The sequence below is a fragment of the Peromyscus eremicus genome, chromosome 1, assembly GCF_949786415.1.
Source record: "Peromyscus eremicus chromosome 1, PerEre_H2_v1, whole genome shotgun sequence".
NCBI classification, from domain to species: domain Eukaryota; kingdom Metazoa; phylum Chordata; class Mammalia; order Rodentia; family Cricetidae; genus Peromyscus; species Peromyscus eremicus.
Window position 1 is genome coordinate 196,963,428 of NC_081416.1, and position 26,229 is coordinate 196,989,656.

The window sequence follows — 26,229 nt, forward strand, 5'->3', positions numbered from 1 at the left end:
AGGTGGTGATATTTTTCAAACACCCCATACATACATTTCTAAATGTCATGGTTGAAATAAGTTCTTATTGCCTTAAACTTTTAAATTTGGACATTAGTTGGCTTGTTTCGTTGCTTCTTTAGGGTTTTTTCCCATTTGGGACTGACTTTTATTCAACTGGCTTGAGTAGGATTCAGAGGAATTATACTTTCCCAGCACTTCAAGTACTGGATTAAAGCTGTCCACCACCACACCCTGATGTTTATTTCAGGTTTTTACTCTATGCACACGTTGTCATTTCAGTTTGTTTTATCCCACATTTCACTCCTTTGATTTTGTTTTAAACTGATCATTTCATGATTGAAACTGAATTCCAAATAAAATGCTGTCAGCTTCCTAACAGCAGAGACAGCATGTTTAGGTGGAGACAATATATGTGTTAGAAGGGTTTCAGTCAGATGTGTGTGGTACTAAGGACTTAATAATAGAAAACAACACACCTTAGAAATAGAGCTATGCTACTAGGGGCATCATCAACCAAGGGTTTTTATCTAGAGTTAGTAGTTAAATTTAGCAACCAAAAATATAGGTATTGGAAATACAACCCACTCCCACAGCAAAGTGAAGTGACAGTGGAAGAGATAGGGACCACTGACAGACTAATGGCCATAAGTGGGGGATGGGAAATCCTCAGCTACCTGGGAATGAAAATGTCAGAGTCATGCGCATGAAAGCAGAAAGTTACAATTGCCAATATGACACCAGGACACCAAAAGTACATCAATTACACAGTTACTGTAGACATCCTAAGAATTTCAGAAAAAAACTATTACTAATCAAAGGCTGAATAAGGAGCTTCTAGCATAGCAGCCATCTGTCAGACAAAGACTACAGAAATGTTAAGGGTTCTGGGCACTGATTAATAACTATAGATCCTGGGTGCAAGAGAAGGAGGAAAAATAAGGAGCTACAAATTAAGGAGACACAGAGAAACACTAGCCATACAACTCTTTGTTAAACAAAAAAAAATTATTAGAACAGATAACACCCATCAATTAACAGAAGAGGCCCTAGAGGTGCAAGGCCCACAGGCAAGTCTATGTCAGAATTTTTACAGGCTCCTTTGGGTCTTCTCGATCTCCAGACTACCTCCGTCCTTGATATGTCCTACCTAGCCTTGGTGTCTTCTCAGTAAACCAGCTATTTCATTATAGTTGCCCTAGATTGGGTGGAATGGGGACAGTCCTTGGAAAAAAATGAGAAGCCTTTTTTGATGGAGTAAGTCTCTATTTTCTGAATTGGAACAGGAATACATTTCCTTGTTCAATGCATTGACCAGGTGAAGAATATGTTGTGGCTAGACATTGCAGAACCCTAACCTTACCTTTTCCCTTGGTACAGTGACTCAACACTTGCAAAAACATTGTGAATAAGGACTTTAGAAAACATAATTTGTGAATGACAGAATAACACCATTAGAGATGAGAGATAGACAAATGACCTAACTCATAGTTCAGTGATCCCGTGCAATCAGTTAGAGGACAGGTTTTCACTCATCCACAAATCCACAGATTCATTGGCAATGGTCCTCTGGCTTTGTTTATAGGTTCACACCTCCATGCAGGGGCAGGAAGCCCTCTTTTCTAAGAACATGTCTTTAGAAGAAACCATCAACCTTATGAAAGAGGAGCAATCAGCAAGAAGTTCAATACAAGAGAGTGCAAAGACACCCTTGCCAATCCCCCAAGACATGTTATTGACAACAGGTAAGTGTCAGGAAGCTGCACAGAGGAAGGGGGTTGTGTCGGGATCTTTTCTTGGGCACAGTTTCATAGACTGTCTTATTTCCACAGGACATGAAGACTGGGAAGATAGCCAAAACAATGGCTGGAGCAATAGTGATGTAAATGATGGGGATAGTAGTCCTGGAAATGAGATGGACTCCCTTTCCCTTATCCAACAAGGTCAGTTTAATGAACCTAAAGACAGAAGTGTTTCTGATGGAAATCCTCTGGATTTAAGCAGAACAAGTCAAGTCACCTCTAGGTACCAGGAAGAATTTCATAGAGGAACTTCTTCTGAAGATGTCCCTATGGAGGTACAACCAGAGATTATCTCCAGTCCAGAGCAGACAGAAGACTGCCAGAATCCTGATGCAAGCTCCACACATGGGCGTCGTCAAAAGAGACCCCTCAGAGACTCAAAGACATACAAATGTGAGGAATGTCCCAGAACCTTTAAATATCCCAGTAGACTTGCCGCCCACCAGAGAATACACAAGAAGCAAAAGTCATTTGTCTGTAAAACATGTCATAAGGGCTTCTATACTCGCTCAGACCTGAGAGTACATAAGGTCATACACCAGGAAAATAAACCTTTCGAATGTAGTACTTGTGGAAAGTCTTTCAGCAATCAAACAAATCTGAAAGCTCATGAGAGGATTCACACAGGAGAGAAGCCCTACACCTGCTCCCTGTGTAACCGTAGCTTCCGTCAGTCATCCACATACCACCGTCACCGGAGGAATTGCCACAAAGCAGACTGAACTGTGTACCTTCCTCACCACATAATAGCAGGGCTCCAACTTACTGTTTCATCTGTACATGAAGAAGCATGTAGCTTCTAAACAGCAAGTAACCATTGAAGACATGACTTGTAACTTCTGGATTGTTCCATCTGTCTGTGTGGATAAAGAAGATGAGTCTGTTTTATGTTAAGTAATATTTTTCTAAAGCCTTAAATAGCTTATAATTTCTGCCTGATATATATTAAATAAATGAATGGAATTGTAATACAATTGCCTCTCATGAATATTTTGTGTGGCCTGTGCTTGTGATTTTGTGAGTTTTTGTTTGCTTTTTTTGGTCTCTGTTCCACAGCACGAGTGGACAATAGAGGACTGTGTTGTCAGTTCTTTAATTTTGCCTTGTTTGAGACAGTGTCTTTCTTGTTAGGAGCTTTGTACATAAGTATGTCTGGTACTACAGATTCCAAACATTCTCTGCTCTGCAGCCCTTATCTCTACAGGTTCATGTCAGTGCCCTGCCATTCCCTCTGACTTTGGTACCCCATTAAAGTTTCAATCCCAAGTCTCAGGCTTGCAATATAAATGCATTGCCCTCTCAGCCATCTCCCATGCTATGAGTGATTACTGCTTAACGTTCAAAATGTGCCCCCACAGGTTGGACAGGGTCCTGATGTAGAGTAAAAAGCTTCAGTTGCTCACAGTGGCTCAAACGAGCCATCTTTATCAGTTCCCTTATAGTCCCACTGTAATCTTCATAGCTCTAGCCACAGGTCCCTAGAAACTTATGGAATAGAGGGAGCTGTGTGGATGCTGACCTCACATAATGACAAATAGAAGGCAATTGGCAAATGTTTTCAACGAATGAACTTTAAAAAGTATCTTACAGAAAAGAAAAAGGACTAATATGTATATTGTAAAACAGGATTCTGTGCAGCGTTGAAGACAAGCACAGGCTGATTGAGATGTTGGCATCTGTGTATGTGTTGGTGATTTCCAGGTTGAAGCCTAGCTGAGTTCAAGTAACCTGTAGACATGTTGTGGCAAACCATGATATTCCCCTGATGTATGTAGTACAGCCTTACAGCTAGCCACCAGGAGCCTTTAATTTATTAAAATACAGAATGAGCTGACATGAATACCAATACAATTTATACATTTTGACCTTGAAGTTCTTTTTTTGTTTTTGTTTTTGTTTTTTCAAGACAGGGTTACTCCTTGTAGTTTTAGTCCCTGTCCTGGATCTTGCTCTGTAGACCAGGCTGGACTCAAACTCAAAGGGATTTGCCTGGCTCTGTCTCCCGCTGTGCTGGGATTAAAGGGGTATGCCATCTCCACCTGGCCACTTTGAAGTTCTTATTGTTGGCATACCTTGTGGCTGATCCTTTCCCCAGCATTTGGCTTTCTGATCCCTTTCCTCATGATAAGTTCTCCAGTTTTTTTTTTCCTCATGAGACTTGTAGATTTAGTCTCTCGAGATTTCAGTTTAAAGATTCCTGGACTGAGGTTGTGGGGATTTCTTAGCCTTTTCATCTTTAGAGATTGTAGCCTTTGTGGGATTAGAGAATTTTGGAGTAGAACCACAATTTTCCATATGTAATCATAAGAACATTTACAGGGATACATATGTAAAAATTTCTAAGGACAAATCACACAAGAACTTCTTTGTAACATAAAGTATATCAGAAAAGCCATGCTGATTCCACAAACTGGGATTCAGAAGGAACACTTAGTTCTTCATTTTGTAAGAAAATCTTAACTCTCAGAGACATGAAGTATCAAATATTGATGAAATTCCATTGGATCTTAGAGAGCAAGGAGTTCATTGTTCCATCCTGTAGTTTATTCCCTCTCATATGCTACTCAAGTGACATGTCTGGTGTGACAATGTTGTGGAAATATGGATGGAAAAGGATCACCTTAAGGAAAGCCCCACACAGGAAAGTTCTTTCACTTGAAATCAAGTATTACAAAGCAACACCTTAGTATGCACTATTATTATAAATTTTAAATAAAAATTAATTAAAAGTTGTAATCATAGCTCTGTGGCCCATTTGTTTCATTTACTACATGACTGTCTCTTGACTCCAGATCCTACATGCCATGTTCTGTGTCATCCACTTTCTAGATGGCTCATCAGAATACCTGTATTATGTAATATTATGTTCCTTTTTGTCAATTTTTCTTTATTAAGAAATTTTCTACTCACTCTACATACCACCCACAGATCCTACCTCTTCCAATCTCCCAGCTCTCCCTCCCAAGCCACCCCACATCCCTATATCCCTCAAATCAAGTTCTCGAATGGGGTCAGCAAACCCAGCATACTGAGCCTAGGCAGGTCCAAGCTCCTTCCCACTGTAACAAGGCTGCTCAAGGCACCACACTACAGGCACCAAATTCCAAGAAGCCTGTCCATGCACCAGGGATGGACACCAATCCCCCTGCCTGGGTGTTCCCCAAACAATTTGAGCCAAACCACCATCTTCTATATCCAGAGGGCCTAGTCCAGTCCCATGGGGGCTTCGCAGCCACTAGTCTACAGTTCATGTGCTTCCACCAGTGTGGCTGGTCATCTCTGCACTTCTCCTGTTGTGATCTCGATGTTTCCCGCCTGCAGAATCCCTCCTCTCTCTCATCAGTTGGATTCCCAGAGCTCAGCCTGGTGCCTGGCCATGGATCTCTGCATCTGCCTCCATCAATCACTGCAAAAAGGCTCTATGATGATTGTTAGGGTATGCGCTAGGCGAGTCACCAGAGTGGACCAGTCCAGGCACCCTATGGACCACTGCCAGCAGTCCAAGGTGGTGTCATCCTTATGGGTTCCTGAGAGCCTCCCAAGCACACTGCCTCTTCCTTTTGCCATGATGTCCTCATCTATCATGGTATCTCCATTCCTACCCTCCAACTCTGTCCCTGTTCCAGCTCAACCCTCCCATTTCTCTATGTTCTCATTCCCCACACCTCACCCTCTGACACCCCCTCCCACACATCCAGTCTGCTCCTGTAGATCTCATCCACTTCTCCTTCACTGGGTCATCCATGTGTCCCTCCTAGGGTATTTCCCTGTTAGCTAGCCTCTCTGCAACTGTGGGTTGCAGTCTGGCCATCCCTTTCCTCACATCTGGTATCTACTTATGAGTGAGTACATACTATGTTTTTCCTTCTGAATCTGGGTTACCTCACTCAGGATACTATTTTCTAGTTCCATCCACTTGACTGCAAATTTCTTGATATCATTGTTTTTTAACGGCTGAGTAGTATTCCATTATGTATATGTGCCACATTTTCTTTATCCATTCTTCAATTGAGAGGCATCTAGGGTATTTCCAGGTTCTTGCTATTATGAGTAGTGGTGATATGAACATAGTTGAGCATGTGTCCTTGTGGTAAGATTGAGCATTCCTTGGGTATATGCCAAGAGTGGTATAGCTGGGTCTTGAGGAAGACTTATTTCCAATTTTCTGAGAAACTGCCACACTGATTTCCATAGTGGCTGTACAAGTTTTCATTCCCACCAACAGTGGAGGAGTGTTCACCTTGCTCCATATCCTCTCCAACATAAGCTGTCTTCAGTGTTTTTGATCTTAGCCATTCTGACAGGTGTAAGATGGTATCTCAGAGTTGTTTTGATTTGCATTTCCCTGATGACTAAGGATGTGTGGAGCAGTTCTTTAAATGTCTTTCAGCCTTTTGAGATTCTTTTGATGAGATTCTCGTTTAAGCCCTTTAGCCTGTTTTGTAATTGGATTGTTCAGTATTTTGAATTCTAGCTTTTTGAGTTCTTTCTATATTTTGGAGATCAGCCCTCTGTCAGATGTGGGGTTGGTGAAGATCTTTTCTCAATCTGTAGACTTCCCTTTTGTCTTAGGCGGTTCACCAGAGTAGACCAGTCCAGACATTTACAGGGATACATATGTAAAAATTTTTGCTCTACAAAAGCTTCTCAGTTTCAGGAGGTCCCATTTATTAATTGGTCCCATTTATTAATCTCAGTGTCTGTGCTGCTGGTGCTATATTTAAGAAGTGGTCTCCTGTCCAATGGGTTCAAGACTACTTCCTACTTTTTTTTCTGTTAATTTCAGTGTAACTAGATTTATGCTGAGGTCTTTAATCCATTTGGAATTGAGTTTTGTTCATAGCCACAAATACAGATCTATTTGCAATCTTCTGCATTTGACATCCAGTTATGCCAGTACCATTTGTTGAAGATGCTTTCTTTTTTCCCGTGGTACAGTTTTGGCTTCTTTGTCGAAAATCATATGTTCATAGGTGTGTGGATTAATGTCAGGGTCATCAATTGGATTCCATTGGTCCATGTGTTGGATTTATGCCAGTACCAAGCTGTTTTTATTACTCTATACTAGAGCTGAGGTCAGGGATCATGATGCCTCCAGAGGTTGTTTTACTGTACACAATTCTTTTGGCTATTCTGGATTTTTAGTTTTTCCATATGATGCTGAGTATTGTTCTTTCCAGGTCTGTGAAGAATTGTGTTAGTATTTTGATGGGGATTGCATTGAATCTGTATATTGCTTTTGGTAAGATTGTCATTTTACTTTGTTAATCCTGCCTACCCATGAACATGGGAGATCTTTCCATTTTCTGACATCTTCTTCAATTTCTTTTTTCAGGGACTTAAAGTTCTTGTCATATAGGTCCTTCACTTGCTTAGTTAGAGTTACCCCAAGTTATTTTATGTCATTTGTGACTATTGTAAAGGGTGATGTATCTCTGATTTCCTCCTCAGCCTGTTTTTCAATTGTGTATAGGAGGGCTACTGATTTTTTTGAGTTAATCTTGTATCTTGCTACATTGCTGAAGGTGTTTATAAGCTGTATGAGTTCCTTGGTCAAATTTTTGGGGTCTCTCATGTATACTATCATGTCATCTGCAAATAGAAAAAGCTTGACTTCTTCCTTTCCAATTTGTATCCCCTTGATCTCTTTATGTTGTCTTATTGCTCTGGCTAGACCTTCAAATACTATATTGAATACGTATGGGGAGAGTGGACAGCCTTGCCTTGTTCCTGATTTTAGTGGAATCGCTTTGAATTTCTCTCCATTTAATCTGATGTTGGCTGTTGGCTTGCTGTAATTGCCTTTATTATGTTTAGGTATGTTCCCTGTATTTCTGATATCTCCAAGGTCTTTATCATGAAAGGGTGTTGGATTTTGTTGAATGCCTTTTCAGCAGCTAGTGACATGATCATGTGTTTTTTTTTTCTTTGAGTTTGTTTATATGGTGTATTACATTGACAGATTTTCATATGTTGAACCATCTTTGCATCTTTAGGATGAAACCTACTTGGTCATGGTGGATAATTGTTTTGATGTGTTCCTGGATTCAGTGAGCCAGTATTTTATTGAGTATTTTTGCATCAATGTTCATGAGGCAGATTGATCTATAGTTCTCTTTCTTTGTTGCATCTTTGTGTGGTTTGGGTATCAGGGTCACTCTAGCCTCATAAAAAGAATTTGGTAATGTTCCTTCTGTTTCTATTGTGTGGAACAATTTGAAGAGTATTGGTATTAGCTCTTCTTTGAAAAATTGGTAGAATTCTGCACGGAAACCATCTGATCCTGGGCTTTTTTGGTTGGGAGACTTTTAATGACCTGTTCTATTTCCTTAGGGGTTATTGGTCTATTTAAATAGTTTATCTGGTCTTGAGTTAACTTTGGTATGGGGTACCTATCCAGAAAATCGTCCATTTCTTTCAGATTTTCCAATTTTGTAGAGTACAGGTTTTTGAAGCGTGACCTGATGATTCTCTGGATTTCCTCATTGTCTGTTGTTATGTCACCCTTTTCACTTCTGATTTTGTGAATTTGGATGCTCTCTCTCTGCTTTTTGGTTAATTTGCATAAGGGCTTATCTACCTTGTTGATTTTCTCAAAGAACCAACTCTTTGTTTCATTGATTCTTTGTATTGTTCTCTTTGTTTCTACTTTATTGATTTCAGACCTCAATTTGATTATTTCCTGGTGTCTGTTTCTCCTGGGTGAGTTTGCTTCTGCTTGTTCTAGAGCTTTCAGTTGTGCTGAAATTTCTCCAACTTCTTTATGTGGGCGTTTAGTGCTATGAATTTTCCTCTTAGCACTGCTTTCAAGGTGTCCCATAAGTTTGAGAATGTTGTACATTCATTTTCATTGAATTCTAGGAAATCTTTAATTTCTTTCTTTATTTCTTCCTTGACCCATTGGTGATTCAATTGGGCATTATTCAGTTTCCATGAGATTGTATGATTTCTGTAATTTTTGTTGTTGTTGAAGTCTAACTTTATGCCATGGTGGTCTGATAAGACACAGGAGGTTATTTCAACTTTTTTGTATCTGTTGAGATTTGCTTTGTGACCAAGCATGTGGTCAATTTGGAGAGGGTTCCATGGGGTGATGAAAAGAATATATATTCTTTTGTGTTAGGGTAGAATATTCTGTAAATATCTATTAAGTCTATTTGAGTCATAATGTCTGTTAGTTCCCTTATTTCTCTGTTAGGTTTCTGTCTGGCAGACCTGTCCATTGGTGAGAGTGGGGTGTTGAAGTTTCCCATTACTAGTGTATGGGGTTTGATGTGCGATTTAAGCTTTTGTAATGTTTCTTTTACGAATGCCAGTGCCCTTGTATTTGGGGCATAAATATTCAGAATTGAGACTTCATCTTGTCGGATTTTCCCTGGGATAAATATGTAGTGTCCTTCCCTATCTCAATTGATGTTAGTTTGAAGTCTATTTTATTAGATATTAGGATAGCTACACCAGCTTGCTTCTGTAATCCATTTGATTGGAATGCCTTTTCCCAGCCTTTTATTCTGAGGTGGTGTCTGTCTTTGAAGTTGAGGTGTGTTTCTTGTATGCAGCAAATGATGGATCTTGTTTTTGTATCCATTCTGTTAGCCTGTGTCTTTTTATAGGTGAATTGAGACCATTGATATTGATGGATACTAATGACTAGTGATTGTTAATTCCTGTTATTTTTTGGTTGGTAGTGTTTTATGTTTCCCTTCTTTGGTATTTGTTGGTATGGGACTATCTCTTGCCTGTGCTTTCATGGGTGTATCTAACTTCCTTAGGTTGGATTTTTCCTTCAAGTACTCTCTGTAGGGCTGGATTTGTGGAGAGATATTGTTTAAATCTGGTCTTGTCATGGAATATTTTGTTTACTCCTTTTATGTTGATTGAGAGTTTTGCTGGGCATTATAATCTGGGCTGACATCCATGGTCTCTTAGTATCTGCATAACATCTGTCCAGGATCTTGTGGCTTTTAGAGTCTCCATTGAGAAGTCAGGTGTTATACTTATGGGTCTGCCTTTATATGTTACTTGGCCTTTTTCTTTTGCAGCTCTTAATAGTTTTTCTTTATTCTGTATGTTTAGTGGTTTGATGATTATGTGACGAGGGGAGTCTTTTTTTTTTTTTTGATCCAGCCTATTTGGTGTTCTGTAACCTTTTGTATTTTTATAGGCATTTCCTTTTTTAGGTTGGGAAAATTTTCATCTATGATTTTGTTAAATATATTTTCTGTGCCTTTGAGTTGGTATTCTCCTTCTATCCCTATTAGTCTTAGGTTTGGTCTTTTCATGGTGTCCGAAATTTCCTGAACATTTTGGGTCATGACGTTATTGGTTTTAGTGTTTTCTTTGATGAAAAGAATAGAAGAAATACTTCTATTGTATCTTCAATGCCAGAGATCCGCTCTTCCATCTCTTGCATTCTGTTGGTTATTCTTGCACGTGTAGTTCCTGTTCATTTACTCAGATTTTCGACTTCCAGCATTACCTCAATTTGTGTCTTCTTTATTGACTCTATTTCAGTTTTGAAATCTTGAACTGGTTCCCTCATTTGTTTAATTGCTTTCTCTTGGCTTTCAAGGGATTTACTGATTTCTTCCCATTTTTTGTTTGAATTTTCCTCGACTTATTTTTTTATTTCCTCTTTTAAGATCTCTAATATCTTCTTAAAGTCATTTTTATGGTAGATATCTTCCGTTTCTTCTGTGTTGGGATGTTCAGGTCTTGCTTATGTAGGTTCAGACGGAGCCATAATGGTTTTTATGGTTTTGATTGTATTTTTGCACTGGCATCTACCCATCTCTTTCTCCACTTGGTGCAAGTGGTGTCTGTATCTGAGAGAGCCTCTCTTGGTCTGATTAATACTCTTGATCCAGTGGGAGCTCTTGGTCTAATCTATGCTGATGAACTTTTTGTCTCACGAGCTGCAGTCTTACCATGTGGTAGATGGTGGTAGTGTGACCTGTGTGCAGGATGTCTGCCTGTCTACTGGACTCTTAGCCCAGTTGGGTGCTGGCAGGCTCTATCTCAGAAAACAGTTGCAGTCTCAGAGGGTGGGTGGGTTTGAGGAGCTGGGGCTTTGGTTACAGGGTCTGATGGGGGATAGGAGTAGTCTGACCTGTGTGCAAGAGGTCTGCCTGCCAACTGGCCTGAAACTGGAACTCCAATGGGTGAGGGTGTAGGGGCATAGGGTTGTGCCCCTTGACCCAAAGCCTAAGGGGTGGAACATGTTTTCGGGTATGAGGATAAAGACTCACCCTTAGTCCAGCCAGGTGCTGGCAGGCTCTGTCTCAGGGAACAATTGCAGTCTCAGAGGGTGTGTCCTGACTGTTTTCTTAAGGTGACCCTTTTCCATCCATATTTCCACAACATTGTCAGACCAGACATGTCATTTGAATTGTAGTGTCTACATATGAGAGGCAATAAACTACACCTTGCTCTCTGAGATTCAATGGAATTTCATCAATGTTTGATACTTCATGTCTCTGAGATTTATCATTTTCTTACAGAATGTAGAACAAGTCTTCCTTCTGAATCCCAGTTTGTGGAATCAGCATGGTTTTTCTGATATACTGTATGTTACAAAGAAGTTCTTGTGTGATTTGTCCTTAAAAATTTTTACATATGTATCCCTGTAAATGGTCTTATGATTACAAGAACGTATGGAAGAAAAACATGGCCAGATTAATGAGTTTGATTTTTCACCCTAAAAAGGTCTTTCTGAGATAGCCTTATTGTCCACCTGTATATTTCTTGACAAACATTATTGTTGGTTTAATTACACAGGATTAGGGCATGTGTCCCCACTAGCACTGTGATTTGGATTCTTCTGCCTAAACTGCTTGAACACTGATTCTCTATCTTATTCATAATACACTAACTTGCTACTGCAATTACTCATGTTGTGGGGACAGCCAAACATAAAATTATTTTTGTTGCATCTTCATTATTGTAATTTTGATACTTTGATGAATTGTAATATAAATAGCTTATTGCAGGATATAGGATATCTGTGTACGGTCACTTGGCCTCCAAAGCAGTTGAGACCCACAGGTTGAGAACAAGTGCATTTTAATGTTGGATTACACACATATGCTACAATGGGCATCAAAAACTGAACCTTTGATTTTATTTGGTGTGTGTGATTTTTTTCATTTTGTTGTCTTTAGAAAAGCTCTCATGTAGGCAAGGGTGGCATGGAACACACTATGTAGCAAAGAAGGACTGAACTTATGATCCTCCTGACCACATCTCCCAGGTGCTATGATGCAGGAATGCTCCATGCCATCAGGATATCTCATTGTTATTAGCTGAATTCTGTTTTCTGACACTCACATGTACAGGTCTTAACCCCCAAACCTAGGATATGACCTTGTTTAGAAACATATGGAAAACTGTGGTTCTATTCCAAAATTCTCTAATCCCACAAAGGCTACAATCTCTAAAGATGAAAAGGCTAAGAAATCCCCACCATCACAATCCAGGAATCTTCAATACTAAAATCTTGAGAGACTAAATCCCCCCAATGAACAAGTCTCATGAGGAAAATAAAAAGACTGGGGAACATATCATAAGGAAAGGGATCAGAAAGCCAAATGCTGGGGAAAGGATCAGCCTCAAGGTACGCCAACAATAAGAACTTCAAAGTGGCCAGATGGAGATGGCATACCGCATTAATCCCAGCACAGTGGGAGGCAGACCAGGCAAATCCCTTTGAGTTTGAGTCCAGCCTGGTCTACAGAGCAAGATCCAGGACAGGCACTAAAACTACATGGAGAAACCCTGTCTTGAAAAAATAAAAACAAAAAAAAAGAACTTCAATAACAAAATGTATAAATTGTATTGGTATTCATGTCAGCTCATTCTGTTTTTTTTAATAAATTGAAGGCTCCTGGTGACTAGCTGTAAGGCTGTACTACATACATCAGGGGAATATCATGGTTTGCCACAACATGTCTACAGGTTACTTGAACTCAGCTAGGCTTCAACCTGGAAATCACCAACACATACACAGATGCCAACATCTCAATCAGCCTATGCTTATCTTCAACGCTGCATAGACTCCTGGTTTACAATATACATATTAGTCCTTTTTCCTTTCTGTAAGGTATTTTTTAGAGTTCATTCGTTGACAACATTTGCCAATTGCCTTCTATTTGTCATTACCTGAGGTCAGCATCCACACAGCCCCCTCTATTCCATGAGTTTCTAGGGACCTGTGGCTAGAGCTATGAAGATTACAGTGGGACTATAACGGAACTGATAAAGATGGCTCGTTTGAGCCACTGTGAGCAACTGAAGCTTTTTACTCTACATCAGGACCCTGTCCAACCTGTGGGGGCACATTCTTGAACATTAAGCAGTAATCACTCATAGCATGGGAGATGGCTGAGAGGGCAATGCATTTACATTGCAAGCCTGAGACTTGGGATTGAAACTTTAATGGGGTACCAAAGTCAGAGGGAATGGCAGGGCACTGACATGAACCTGTAGAGATAAGGGCTGCAGAGCAGAGAATGTTTGGAATCTGTAGTACCAGACATACTTATGTACAAAGCTCCTAACAAGAAAGACACTGTCTCAAACAAGGCAAAAATAAAGAACTGACAACACAGTCCTCTATTGTCCATTCGTGCTGTGGAACTGAGGCCAAAATAAAAGCAGACAAAAACTCACAAAATCACAAGCACAGGCCACACAAAATATACATGAGAGGCAATAGTATTACATTTCCATTCATTTATTTAATATGTATCAGGCAAAATTTATAAGCTATTTAAGGCTTTAGAAAAATATTACTTAACATAAAACAGACTCATTTTCTTTATCCACACAGACAGATGGAAAAATCCAGAAGTTACAAATCATGTCTTCAAAGGATACATACTGTTTAGAAGCTACATGCTTCTTCATCTACAGATGAAACAGTAAGCTGGAGCCCTGCTATTATGTGGTGAGGAAGGTACACAGTTCAGTCTGCTTTGTGGCAATTCCTCCGGTGACGGTGGTATGTGGATGACTGGCGGAAGCTACGGTTACACAGGGAGCAGGTGTAGGGCTTCTCTCCTGTGTGAATCCTCTCATGAGCTTTCAGATTTGTTTGATTGCTGAAAGACTTTCCACAAGTACTACATTTGAAAGGTTTATTTTCCTGGTGTATGACCTTATGTACTCTCAGGTCTGAGCGAGTATAGAAGCCCTTATGACATGTTTTACAGACAAATGACTTTTGCTTCTTGTGTATTCTCTGGTGGGCGGCAAGTCTACTGGGATATTTAAAGGTTCTGGGACATTCCTCACATTTGTATGTCTTTGAGTCTCTGAGGGGTCTCTTTTGACGACGCCCATGTGTGGAGCTTGCATCAGGATTCTGGCAGTCTTCTGTCTGCTCTGGACTGGAGATAATCTCTGGTTGTACCTCCATAGGGACATCTTCAGAAGAAGTTCCTCTATGAAATTCTTCCTGGTACCTAGAGGTGACTTGACTTGTTCTGCTTAAATCCAGAGGATTTCCATCAGAAACACTTCTGTCTTTAGGTTCATTAAACTGACCTTGTTGGATAAGGGAAAGGGAGTCCATCTCATTTCCAGGACTACTATCCCCATCATTTACATCACTATTGCTCCAGCCATTGTTTTGGCTATCTTCCCAGTCTTCATGTCCTGTGGAAATAAGACAGTCTATGAAACTGTGCCCAAGAAAAGATCCCGACACAACCCCCTTCCTCTGTGCAGCTTCCTGACACTTACCTGTTGTCAATAACATGTCTTGGGGGATTGGCAAGGGTGTCTTTGCACTCTCTTGTATTGAACTTCTTGCTGATTGCTCCTCTTTCAAAAGGTTGATGGTTTCTTCTAAAGACATGTTCTTAGAAAAGAGGGCTTCCTGCCCCTGCATGGAGGTGTGAACCTATAAACAAAGCCAGAGGACCATTGCCAATGAATCTGTGGATTTGTGGATGAGTGAAAACCTGTCCTCTAACTGATTGCACGGGATCACTGAACTATGAGTTAGGTCATTTGTCTATCTCTCATCTCTAATGGTGTTATTCTGTCATTCACAAGTTATGTTTTCTAAAGTCCTTATTCACAATGTTTTTGCAAGTGTTGAGTCACTGTACCAAGGGAAAAGGTAAGGTTAGGATTCTGCAATGTCTAGCCACAACATCTTCTTCACCGGGTCAATGCATTGAACAAGGAAATGTATTCCTGTTCCAATTCAGAAAATAGAGACTTACTCCATCAAAAAAGGCTTCTCATTTTTTTCCAAGGACTGTCCCCATTCCACCCAATCTAGGGCAACTATAATGAAATAGCTGGTTTACTGAGAAGACACCAAGGCTAGGTAGGACATATCAAGGACGGAGGTAGTCTGGAGATCGAGAAGACCCAAAGGAGCCTGTAAAAATTCTGACATAGACTTGCCTGTGGGCCTTGCACCTCTAGGGCCTCTTCTGTTAATTGATGGGTGTTATCTGTTCTAATAATTTTTTTTTGTTTAACAAAGAGTTGTATGGCTAGTGTTTCTCTGTGTCTCCTTAATTTGTAGCTCCTTATTTTTCCTCCTTCTCTTGCACCCAGGATCTATAGTTATTAATCAGTGCCCAGAACCCTTAACATTTCTGTAGTCTTTGTCTGACAGATGGCTGCTATGCTAGAAGCTCCTTATTCAGCCTTTGATTAGTAATAGTTAGTTTTTTTCTGAAATTCTTAGGATGTCTACAGTAACTGTGTAATTGATGTCCTTTTGGTGTCCTGGTGTCATATTGGCAATTGTAACTTTCTGCTTTCATGCGCATGACTCTGACATTTTCATTCCCAGGTAGCTGAGGATTTCCCATCCCCCACTTATGGCCATTAGTCTGTCAGTGGTCCCTATCTCTTCCACTGTCACTTCACTTTGCTGTGGGAGTGGGTTGTATTTCCAATACCTATATTTTTGGTTGCTAAATTTAACTACTAACTCTAGATAAAAACCCTTGGTTGATGATGCCCCTAGTAGCATAGCTCTATTTCTAAGGTGTGTTGTTTTCTATTATTAAGTCCTTAGTACCACACACATCTGACTGAAACCCTTCTAACACATATATTGTCTCCACCTAAACATGCTGTCTCTGCTGTTAGGAAGCTGACAGCATTTTATTTGGAATTCAGTTTCAATCATGAAATGATCAGTTTAAAACAAAATCAAAGGAGTGAAATGTGGGATAAAACAAACTGAAATGACAACGTGTGCATAGAGTAAAAACCTGAAATAAACATCAGGGTGTGGTGGTGGACAGCTTTAATCCAGTACTTGAAGTGCTGGGAAAGTATAATTCCTCTGAATCCTACTCAAGCCAGTTGAATAAAAGTCAGTCCCAAATGGGAAAAAACCCTAAAGAAGCAACGAAACAAGCCAACTAATGTCCAAATTTAAAAGTTTAAGGCAATAAGAACTTATTTCAACCATGACATTTAGAAATGTATGTATGGGGTGTTTGAAAAATATCACCACCTTGACCATTTCTGAGAGTAACTGAGAATTATGCAAACCTAGACATTTATAGAAGTTTCAATGTAGTTTCATCCAAATTAAGAATTTCAGTTCTAAAACTTTGAATTGCAGCACTATTATTCATCAGGACTTTTCTTCAGGGTGTGTTGGTGTTGAATGCTCATTTAATAGCCACATTTCAGCATCAGAAATCATATTCTACATTCCTGCACATTGAGTTTTTTACATAGGAACTTAATGACATGTAGTAGACAATTTAGAAAACCATTAAGACAATTAGATCCCCAGTTTACACAGCCCAGGTCCTGGAATAACAGACTAGGTCTGAGAGCCAGAATTTTAAGTGTGTGCTGCAATTCCAACTAAATACTCATAATTACAATATAAAATCACCTACCTAAATGAGCCATCTTCCAATCCCAGCCAGGGTCTCTATTCTAAACCCTTACAAGCTTTGCTCAAATATCATCTCCCAGTCTCCCTATCATCATGTAAAGAATCTAAATATAATTGTATCAGTCAAAAGAGCCATGAGCTTCTTAAACTTATAATCCCATTAAATTTATATCACATTTACAGTAGTAAATAATCTCCACTGTAAATATTTTGTTGAAGTGGGACAGCCTCACATATAAAATAACTACATCTTCTTACTTTTCCCCAAATATAAATGACTGTCTTGATTGATAACTTAACCATCTCTCAACCAAGGTACTCACCATGATGGGAGGCTTCAAGCACTCATCAGTCAGATCCTCCATGAATCTCCCCAGGTTTCTGCCATTTGATTGCCACTTCTCTTTCAAGACAGACTTGTCCTTGTAGTGCCCAGTTTTGAGAAACTCAGCCAAGACCAGCTGAGAAATCATCTGCTCCTTGCTACTCTTTTCTGGCTTCAACCAGGAGGTAAACCACTTCCACATTGCTTGCAGTTCCTGCTTTGCACAGTAACCATTGTCATTTGTGGGAAAGTTGAGCTGAGCAGTTGAGAAGTTACAGATATCTTCTTCCCACTGTAGAGAAGTATCCTGGCTTGGAAGGAAGTTCTTGTTGTCTAATACAAGGCCACTTTCTGGTGACTGGGGTTTAAAAGAGTTGTTGTGCTGTGAAGCCATTCTGTTGAGACTCCTCAAAAAATTCAACTTTCTCAGTCAAGTATCTCTCTTGTGACTTGAAGATCTATTTAAGAAAGTTGTGAATATGTTAAAGCTATAAATTAAACTTGACATAATTAAATAACAACAACTAAGAGTCTTATCACAGATGGTTTCTATCTTATTGAGGATTTTCTATTGCTGTGAAAGACACCATAACCACAGCAACTCTAATAAAGGAAATATTTCATTTTGGTGGCTCACTTACAGTTCAGAGGTTCAGTCACTCATTTTGGGGAGCATGGCCTCAGAAAGTCAGAGGTGGTGCTAGAGCTGAGACTGATACACAGTACATCAACAGATATACTCTTACACATTGATTGAAGCTTGAGAAAAAGACCTCAAATCCAACCTGAATAGTGACTCAATTACTCCAGACGGTGAGGTCCACACTAAAGGTGTGCCCTCCACATCAAGGTCTGGATTAAAGGCATGTTTCATTCAGTCTTCTACAACAAGGCCACACCTATTCATAGTGCCACTCCCTATTTGTTTATGGGTCTCAGATACATTGCAATAACCACAGTTCCATTATTTCTTGACAGTAAATACTTCAACAGAGTCCTACACAATTTATTCTAGAGACCAGAACAAAGAGATGGGAGTGTAACAGTCCATGACTCATCAGAGAGAAACAACCTGGGTTGAAGATGTTATGACCTGAAGGAAGAGAACAGCAAGGTGTTCAGTAGCACAGGGCTATCTGTTCCTTCCCTATAAAAGGTGAAGTTGTAGTTGCTGAACCTCAAATATTAAGATTCACCCTTGTCTCCCATTCTAAAGAGCCACAAAGCTAAACATTCATAAGAAAAACTTTGAAACTGAATGACCAACAACCTTTAACTCACAGGACAGCCAAGACAAGTCTATAAAAAAAGCATATTGCTATCCTTCAGAATTTTAATGGTTAAACCCTTAATCAGAAAGCTCCAAAGGACCACACTATATCTTTGAGATCTCCCAAAATTGTGAAGCAGCATCTCCCAAACCCCACAAATATTCACAAAACACACATACTCAAGCAACAAAGAAGTCAAAGGTTCCTATTCTACAGTTACTTGCCTCTACAGTGAATTTCTCCAGTGATTCCAGCTGGCACTAGGAGCCGATGTGTCTCCAGGTCACGACTCTTCTTCATCTGAGGTTCTGTTCAAGTTGAGTTCCTTTTATAGTGCCTGGCTTCAGTGATTCAATCTGAGATGCCAATCATTTGATAATAAGATTGGACCACACCTCCTGTGTGTGGGTGTGGCAGTCAACACTTTCATCCTAGCATTCAGTAAGTGGACTGAAGGGTCTCCAGTCCCAGAATAGCCTGGTAGTGTAGAAAGACCAGTGAAAAGCCTTACTAGAGCAGAAAAAAACAAGCTAACCAAGCGGGAAAGATACTTGCCCCTCTGATTGAATTACACATGGAATCCTCCCTCAGCCCCAGCTCTGCATCTCTATGCAATCCTGGATTATGCCATGGAAGGAGAACACATCCAAAGCAAGCATAGTCAGTCACTGCAGTGAAAGGGGACAGTAGGACGCTGAAAGGAATTATAAAGATTGTCAATCACCTACTATGACTTCTGACATACAACTCATTCCAAACTGGTTAAAAATTTCTGATATCCACAGGGTTGGGAATTCAAATGGTGTAGTGAACAAGGTAAAGCCTTGGCAGTAGAATGAGACACACAGAGAGAAGAGCCTAGGAGGTGTCTGAAGCACAACATAGAAAAGCCAGCCTTTCCTGGGCTCATCTCTAGGAACAAAGTGGAGATGTTTGACTTGTTTTACATGATGTACGATAGATATGTGAGGAGGATTGTAGATTAGGGTGGAATTAAAATGTATATACAAAATGAATATTTTTGCCGGGCGGTGGTGGTGCACGCCTTTAATCCCAGCACTCGGGAGGCAGAGCCAGGCGGATCTCTGTGAGTTCGAGACCAGCCTGGGCTACCAAGTGAGTTCCAGGAAAGGCGCAAAGCTACACAGAGAAACCCTGTCTCAAAAAAAACCAAAAAAAAAAAATGAATATTTTCCTATGGTGATATTTTAATTGTGCTAAAAAGTGATTTTATTTGTATGTTAATAGATAAAGTTTGCATGGAGATCAGAGGTTATAGGGAACCTGGAACAGAAATCAGGCAGTAGTAGACCAAGCCTTTAATCCGATGACATGGCAGGCAGAGTCTTTGTGTGGTCAAGGACACAGTCAAGCCTGGTGACACAAGCCTTTAATCCCAGTACCAACCATAGAGACCTGGAAGTCTGTATAGACAGGCAGTGACTAGGAAGACATGTGGCTGGTCTTAGAGTCAATGAGAAGGCAGAACAGGAAAGTAATAAAAGCTCAGGTTAGGCAGGATGAAGCTCTCTGGTGTAGGAAACTACAACTTGATGGTGAACTAAAGGGTAGTCAGTGGCTCTTCACTAATTCTCTGATCTCTTCGGCTATTACCCCTATATTTGGCTCTGTGTTTCTTTTTTATTAAGACTGTTTAGAAATTTGTCTACATTTTCCTGTCTTTTTTTCTTTGCTTTTCTAATTTTTTGGTGTTTGCTTGTTTTTTCAAATGGCTGCCTTGTTAGCCAGGTCTACTCACAAACTCATTAGGTTGTAGACAATGATTTTGCACTACAATTCTATGGCTTCAAAGTACTCAGTGCTGGGGGCCCAGAGCTGTCTCACTACTTCAAGAATCCATTTTGGTTTTCTGTCTGTTCTTTACTGTCTTGTTGTTGCTGCTGTTCTGTTTTTTAAAACATTGTCTCACTATGTATCCCTGGCTGGACTGTAACTCTTATGTAGTCCAGTTTAATTTCAAACTCGCAAATGCTTGCTCTGGGAGTAAAGTGCAGGGATTAAAGGCTTGTGTCATTATGAATGAATTTCTCCAAGCATGCTGATTGTTAGGCTGAATTGTTTCCTCTGATATCCACATGTTCGGATCTTATGCCCAAAGACTATGGTCTTATATCAAAATGTGCTGAATCCCAACAAATTGAAAGAACCCCAAATGCTATCATCCCAAAGAAGCCTTAAAGCTCAGTGACTAATATTTCTGAAGTCTGAAAACCATAACACTAAAATTGTGAATGTTTAAACCTCAACACTCAGTTCTTCTGGGAGAATAAAAAAATCCACATAATAGGAAAAAATGATCAAAGTTTGCAAATGGATTAACCAAAAGGTGTGAAAATGATTGAATCTTCAGTTTGTTGATAATATTCTGGGTTTTAGGTAATTAAAGCAATGTTGGCCAGAAGAAACACTCCTATGAAAACATTTGTTCCCAGAGAATCATAAACATACCCCTGTGTTTACTATTCATGAGAATTGCAGGGGAAACAATTCAGCCTTACAATTCCAATGCTTGGAGAAAGTCAGGTGCCTTTAATCCCTACACACACCTTTAGTCCTAGCACTAAATAAACACAAGCAGGTGCTTGTCTGAGTTGAGACCATCTCAGACTATGGAGTGAATTCCAGCTGGGGTTTCAGAGATAGAAAGTCTCTCAAACCAGAATTAAAGAGAAAAACAAACAAAAAGGATGCCTGAAGGAGGGAGGCAATCTTCAACCCCACATCGGAGGAGTAGAAGCCACAGAATTGTAGTGAAAGGCCACCCACAATGACTTTGTGAATTTATAAGAAGAATGGACTCAAAGTAAACATATTGCAACAACAAAATTAAAGATAGAGAAGTAAACAAAGGAAAAAAAAGTAATCAAAGGAAAAATGAAGAGAGACCAAAAATCACCTTGCTCTTTTGGGCCACCCAATTTTAATTGCTCCGCAGATCACAGTCCTCATCTCATGTCTATCAAACCTCATGTTTTCCAAAAAGAAATACATGCCACTCTCTCTGCCAACAGAAATGAACCTGCTACAACCTCTGGTTTTTTTATGTTGTGTCTCAGACTCTCCTGGTTGCCTCCTGCCCTCTGTCTCATTCCAGTGCCAATGGTCCACTAGATTGAAGACTATTGATTTGACCTCTCCTGGCAACAATCAATCATAAATAGCTCCTTGGTTACTGATGGAAATTTAACAACTCTTATCAAAACTACATTGAAAATGGAAGGAAGAATGAAGGATTAAATAAATAAAAAAGGAAAGAAAGAAGAAATGAAGAGAAGATTAGAAGATTGTACTTTAAGGTGCAAAGGTATTAAGCATTACTTTTGGGATCTGGTGGAAATAATTAGATTTTCATCAGAAAGGATGGATACAGTTCATTCTACATCTAGTAGTAAATACCCGACAGTTCCTGTTAAAATATTTTTAAACTCAATTCTAGTCACAGCAATATAGTCAATTCACCCTACCCTGGAAACTCTCAAGTTTATCTTTATCTATATGTACATATGAAAGTCATTCTCACCTGCATACTGTGGGATGCCACAGTAGCAATTGCTGAGCTGAACCGCTGAGTCTGTCCTGTGTTGAGATGACACTCTGGCCCCGATTTATTGCTTTCTTATACCCTGGTCCCCTTTCCCACTACAGAAGTGGATTTCAACTCATCTCTCAATCCATAATATCATGTACATAAAGAAATGAAGAAATTTTAAATGACTCTCCATCAATTAGGTGTCAGTTCAAATATGTACAAATCAAAAGAGCAAATCCAATGAATCAATCAGGAGGACTTCAGGAGAAAACATCTCTGTGAGCCAGAAGTTTCTCAAGGGATGCACAACATGCAAAGAGCCTGTGTTAAGAATATGAAGTTGCTGAATGTAGTGTTGTACCCAGAATCCCCAAAGATCACCAAGAGACCAAATCTGATAAAAAATAAAAAAGAAAGCAAAGTCTTTTTACTGTTGTTGGGTATACCCTGCCGTCACTGACTGTCTGATGCAGCAGAGCAGGAGAGACCCAGAGTAGCAATGGGGCAGGGTTTTTACGGGGTAAAGCAAGGGGTTCTTCTGGTCTTCAGACTACATAGGAACAGACTTGGGATTGATTTATGTGAGTGACAGTTATACAAGTAACTTTAATTGGCTAGGGTTATTTTGGGGTTACAGTTACCCATTTCTGAGCAGACATGGACCAGTCCCATGTTTTGTCCCTGAGCTGCTGTGGAGACTGGCTGGCCTAGCAAGTGCTGACTGTAGGGTCTGGCTCAGTGGCACAGACTTGGTGTGTCCTATCCCCTGTCCTGCTGGCAGGGGCATCAGTGATTAACTGTCTATTCATGGCCCTCCCAGAAACTAATAGCTCAGTTCATGAAACTGACATTGAGGCCTGATCTCTGAGAGTAGACTATGGTGGTATTGTGTTCCCCAAAATATTGTGTACCCTAATATCTGTGGTCAGAGAACTAGATACTTAGGATAGGCAGTGGTAGGTAGCACACACCTTTAATCCTACCATTCCAGAGACAGAAATCCATGTGTTCAAGGATACAGCCAAGCATATTGACACATGCCTTTATTCCCAGAAAGTGAGCCTTTAATCCCAGGGAGTGATGGTAGAAAGCAGAAAGGTATATAAGGCGTGAGGACCAGAAACTAGAAGCATTTGGCTGGTTAAGCTTTCAGGATTCGGAGCAGCACTGTTCAACTGAGAACCATTCAGATATGAGGACTCAAAGACTTCCAGTCTGAGGAAACAGGATCAGCAAAGGAACTGGCAAGAACTTTTAAGATTCCTGCTACATCTGGCGGCCAACATTTGTGCTACAAATTCAGGAAAAAGCCGCTTGCCTGTGGCCTTGTGGGCCCCAGCTCAGACCAGAACTACACTCTGCCGGTTGTGGTGGCACATGCCAGTAAGATTTACTGAAGAAAGCAGAGGGAGGAGGATCCTGAGTTTGAGGCCAAGGTAGGAGAAGCTTTGGCTGGGGCCGAGCCACAAACAGTGGTGGGACCATGGAGGCAGTGGCTGCTGCTCTGAGTTGCTGGCTCCTTCTCATCTTATTGGTGATGATGTTGATGCCTCTACCTGGGATGAAGGGTTTTCTGATGCTTGTTCAGAGAATTGCCAGGACCATCGTGTTACAAGAAAACATCGAAAAAGGTCAATTTGGGAAAGATTGGCAAGACTATTGCTGTGAAGATTTTCTCTTCTAGGGAAGAACGTTCACGGTTCCCGGAAACAGAGGTTTATGAGACTTGTGTTTCCTCCAAACCACAGAGGAGGGACAAAAAAAAAATTCTAAAGGGAACCATGACCACACCTAACAGCGACTTTGGAATCTTCAAAGGATGATAGGATCCCACAATGATGATTCCACATGGACTATGGTAAAGCCATTAAGCTGATTAACACCAAGGAAAGATGGCTTTGGACTACAAACTGCTCAGGAAAATTTGGAGATGGCTAGCTGAGATGATTCAGCCTGACAGACTACTCGAGCAAGGACTTGAGACAAGCCCTGAACTTTCCCACTAAGCAGCGACTGGACAAATGATACAGGACTTGACAATTAACCCAAAAATTTTCTTTTCAGGATTCCCTACAGATATCTTCACACCTAGAAAGCAGGAAGTAACTTTAAGAAAACAACACCCACATTCCCAAGCGGTGGAATGGGAGGTTTTTGGTTGTTTTATGAGTTATGAATATTGTCATTGTTTATGATGGTTGGTTACAAGTTGTTAATTGTTAATGGTCAGGAAAAAAGCTGATCATGGAGATTAGATTCAGAGGTTTTGTTTTAAAAAAAAAAAGGAAAAATAAAGAAGAGAATATACATATGAGGTAGATCACTGAATCTACCCTGAGAAAAACAGATAAAGAAGTAATAAGATAAATGGGTAGATAATTGAATGCACTCTAAAAAGAAAAAGAGGAATATATAAAAATGACAAAAGGTAGATTACTGAATCTATTATGAAAAGAAAAATACTTTTAAAAAGGAACTACTTGTTTTACATAGGATAAGTAATGAAAATTAGTTTGTCTGAGTTTTTCAAATGTTACTGGACTGGACATTGTTAATATATATATAATGGAGTTTTTTACTGTATATATTGTATATACTTATTAGATAGTTATTCTTGTATTAGTTATAAGCTTTTTTAATTTTAGACAAAAAGAGAAGAAATGTGGTGATATTGTATTCCCCACAATACTGTGTACCCTGATAAACTTATCTGGGGTCAGAGAACAGAAAACCCACTAGATGCTTAAAATAGGCAGCAGTAGGTAGCACACGCCTTTAATCCTACCATTCCAGAGGCAGAAATCCATGTGTTCAAGGATAGAGTCAAGCATGGTGACTCACACCTTTAATACCAGAAAGCAAGCTTTTAATACCAGGGAGTGATGGCAGAAAGCAGAAAGGTATGTAAGGCGTTAGGACCAGCATTTGGCTGGTTAAGCTTTCAGGCTTTGGAGCATCAGTTCAGCTTAGAGCCATTCAGATATGAGGACTAGATACTTAGGATAGGAGGTGGTAGCACACGCCTTTAATCCTAGCGTTCCAGGCACAGAAATCCATCTGTTCAAGGTTACAGGCAGGCATGATGACACACACCTTTAATCCCAAGAAGTGAGCCTTTAATCCCAGGGAGTGATGGCAGATAGCAGAAAGGTATATAAGGTGTGAAGACCAGGAACTGGAAGCATTTGGCTGGTTAATCTTTTAGGTTTTGAGCAGCACAGTTCAGCTGAGAGCCATTTGGATATGAGGACGAAGAGGCTTCCAGTCTGAGGAAACAGGACCAGCTGAGGAACTGGCGAGGTGAGGTGGCTGTGGCTTGTTCTGTCTGTCTGATCTTCCAGTGTTTACCCCAATACTTGGCTCTGGGTTTGTTTTATTAAAAAAGACAATTTAAGATTTTTGCTACAGCACTCTTTTATGTTGCATTTGTTTAACTCTGTAAAGCTGTTTTGCTTTGCCTGTCTAAAACACTCACTTAGTCTAATAAGGAGCTGAACAGAAGGTAGCTAAGTAGGAGAGGGGTAAGCATAGCTGCCAGGCAGAGAGAATAAATAGGAGGGGAAATCTAGGCTGCATAGAAGAGAAGAATGAGGAGCAAGAAAAGGAAATGGAGAAGAGGATTCCAGGGGTCAGCCACACAGTCACACTGCCAGCCAGGGAGTAAGAAGAAAAGCAAGATACATAGAATAAAGAAAAGTAAAAATCCCAGAAGCAAATCGTTTTGGGGTCACATGCTACTGTCTCAAGCCATATTTTAAGGGTGTGCTGAGGTTCCACCTCAGACCTCAAGATTACATTGTAAGCACCTCCCTGACTCCCTGACTGAGCCATCTCTAAGACCAGGGTATCTCCTCTAAAGCCTTAAGTTCCCAAATATTAATTCCCCAGTCTCTCTGTCACCATGTAAATAAATTACATTCAAGTATGTCTATCAAACCAGCAATGGGTTTATTTTGCTTTATTCGTGCTAATTTAGGGCACTGGATATCCTCCCTGGTAACGGTTTTGTTGGGGGAAGTACTTTCTCATGAATAATAAAAACTACAACATCTTCTTAGTACTTCTTCTCAAAATGACTGTCTTCCTGAGTTAGCCATCTCTCACCCCAGGAACTCACCTTGACAGGAGGCTCTAACACTCATCAAAGAGACCTTCCGTGTAACTCCCAGGGTTCCTGCCACTTGATCACCCAGCAATGGACAAATGGATGAGATCTACATGAGCAAACTGGGAGTGAGGAAGGGTAATGGAGGGCAAGAATTGGGAAAATAGATCTTAGGGGAGCAGGAGGTCATAGCTGGATCAGGAACACAGTGGGAGAACAATGAAAGAGATACCATGATAAATGAAGACACCATGGGAATAGGAAGAAGTAGAGTGCTAGAGAGGTCGCCAGG

The 26,229-nt window shown here is 40.2% G+C and overlaps 1 protein-coding gene across 1 annotated transcript; it reads right to left on the reverse strand.

The window, feature by feature from the left end:
* Positions 1-13,764: 13,764 nt before the first annotated feature.
* Positions 13,765-17,405, reverse strand: LOC131904553 (zinc finger and SCAN domain containing protein 4C-like). The gene is made up of 4 exons (XM_059255658.1): positions 17,010-17,405; positions 14,544-14,703; positions 14,346-14,456; positions 13,765-13,973 (listed from the first exon to the last, which is right to left on the reverse strand). The coding sequence occupies exons 1-4, from the start codon at positions 17,403-17,405 to the stop codon at positions 13,765-13,767; spliced, it is 876 nt and encodes a 291-aa protein (XP_059111641.1).
* Between the last annotated feature and the right edge of the window lie 8,824 nt (positions 17,406-26,229).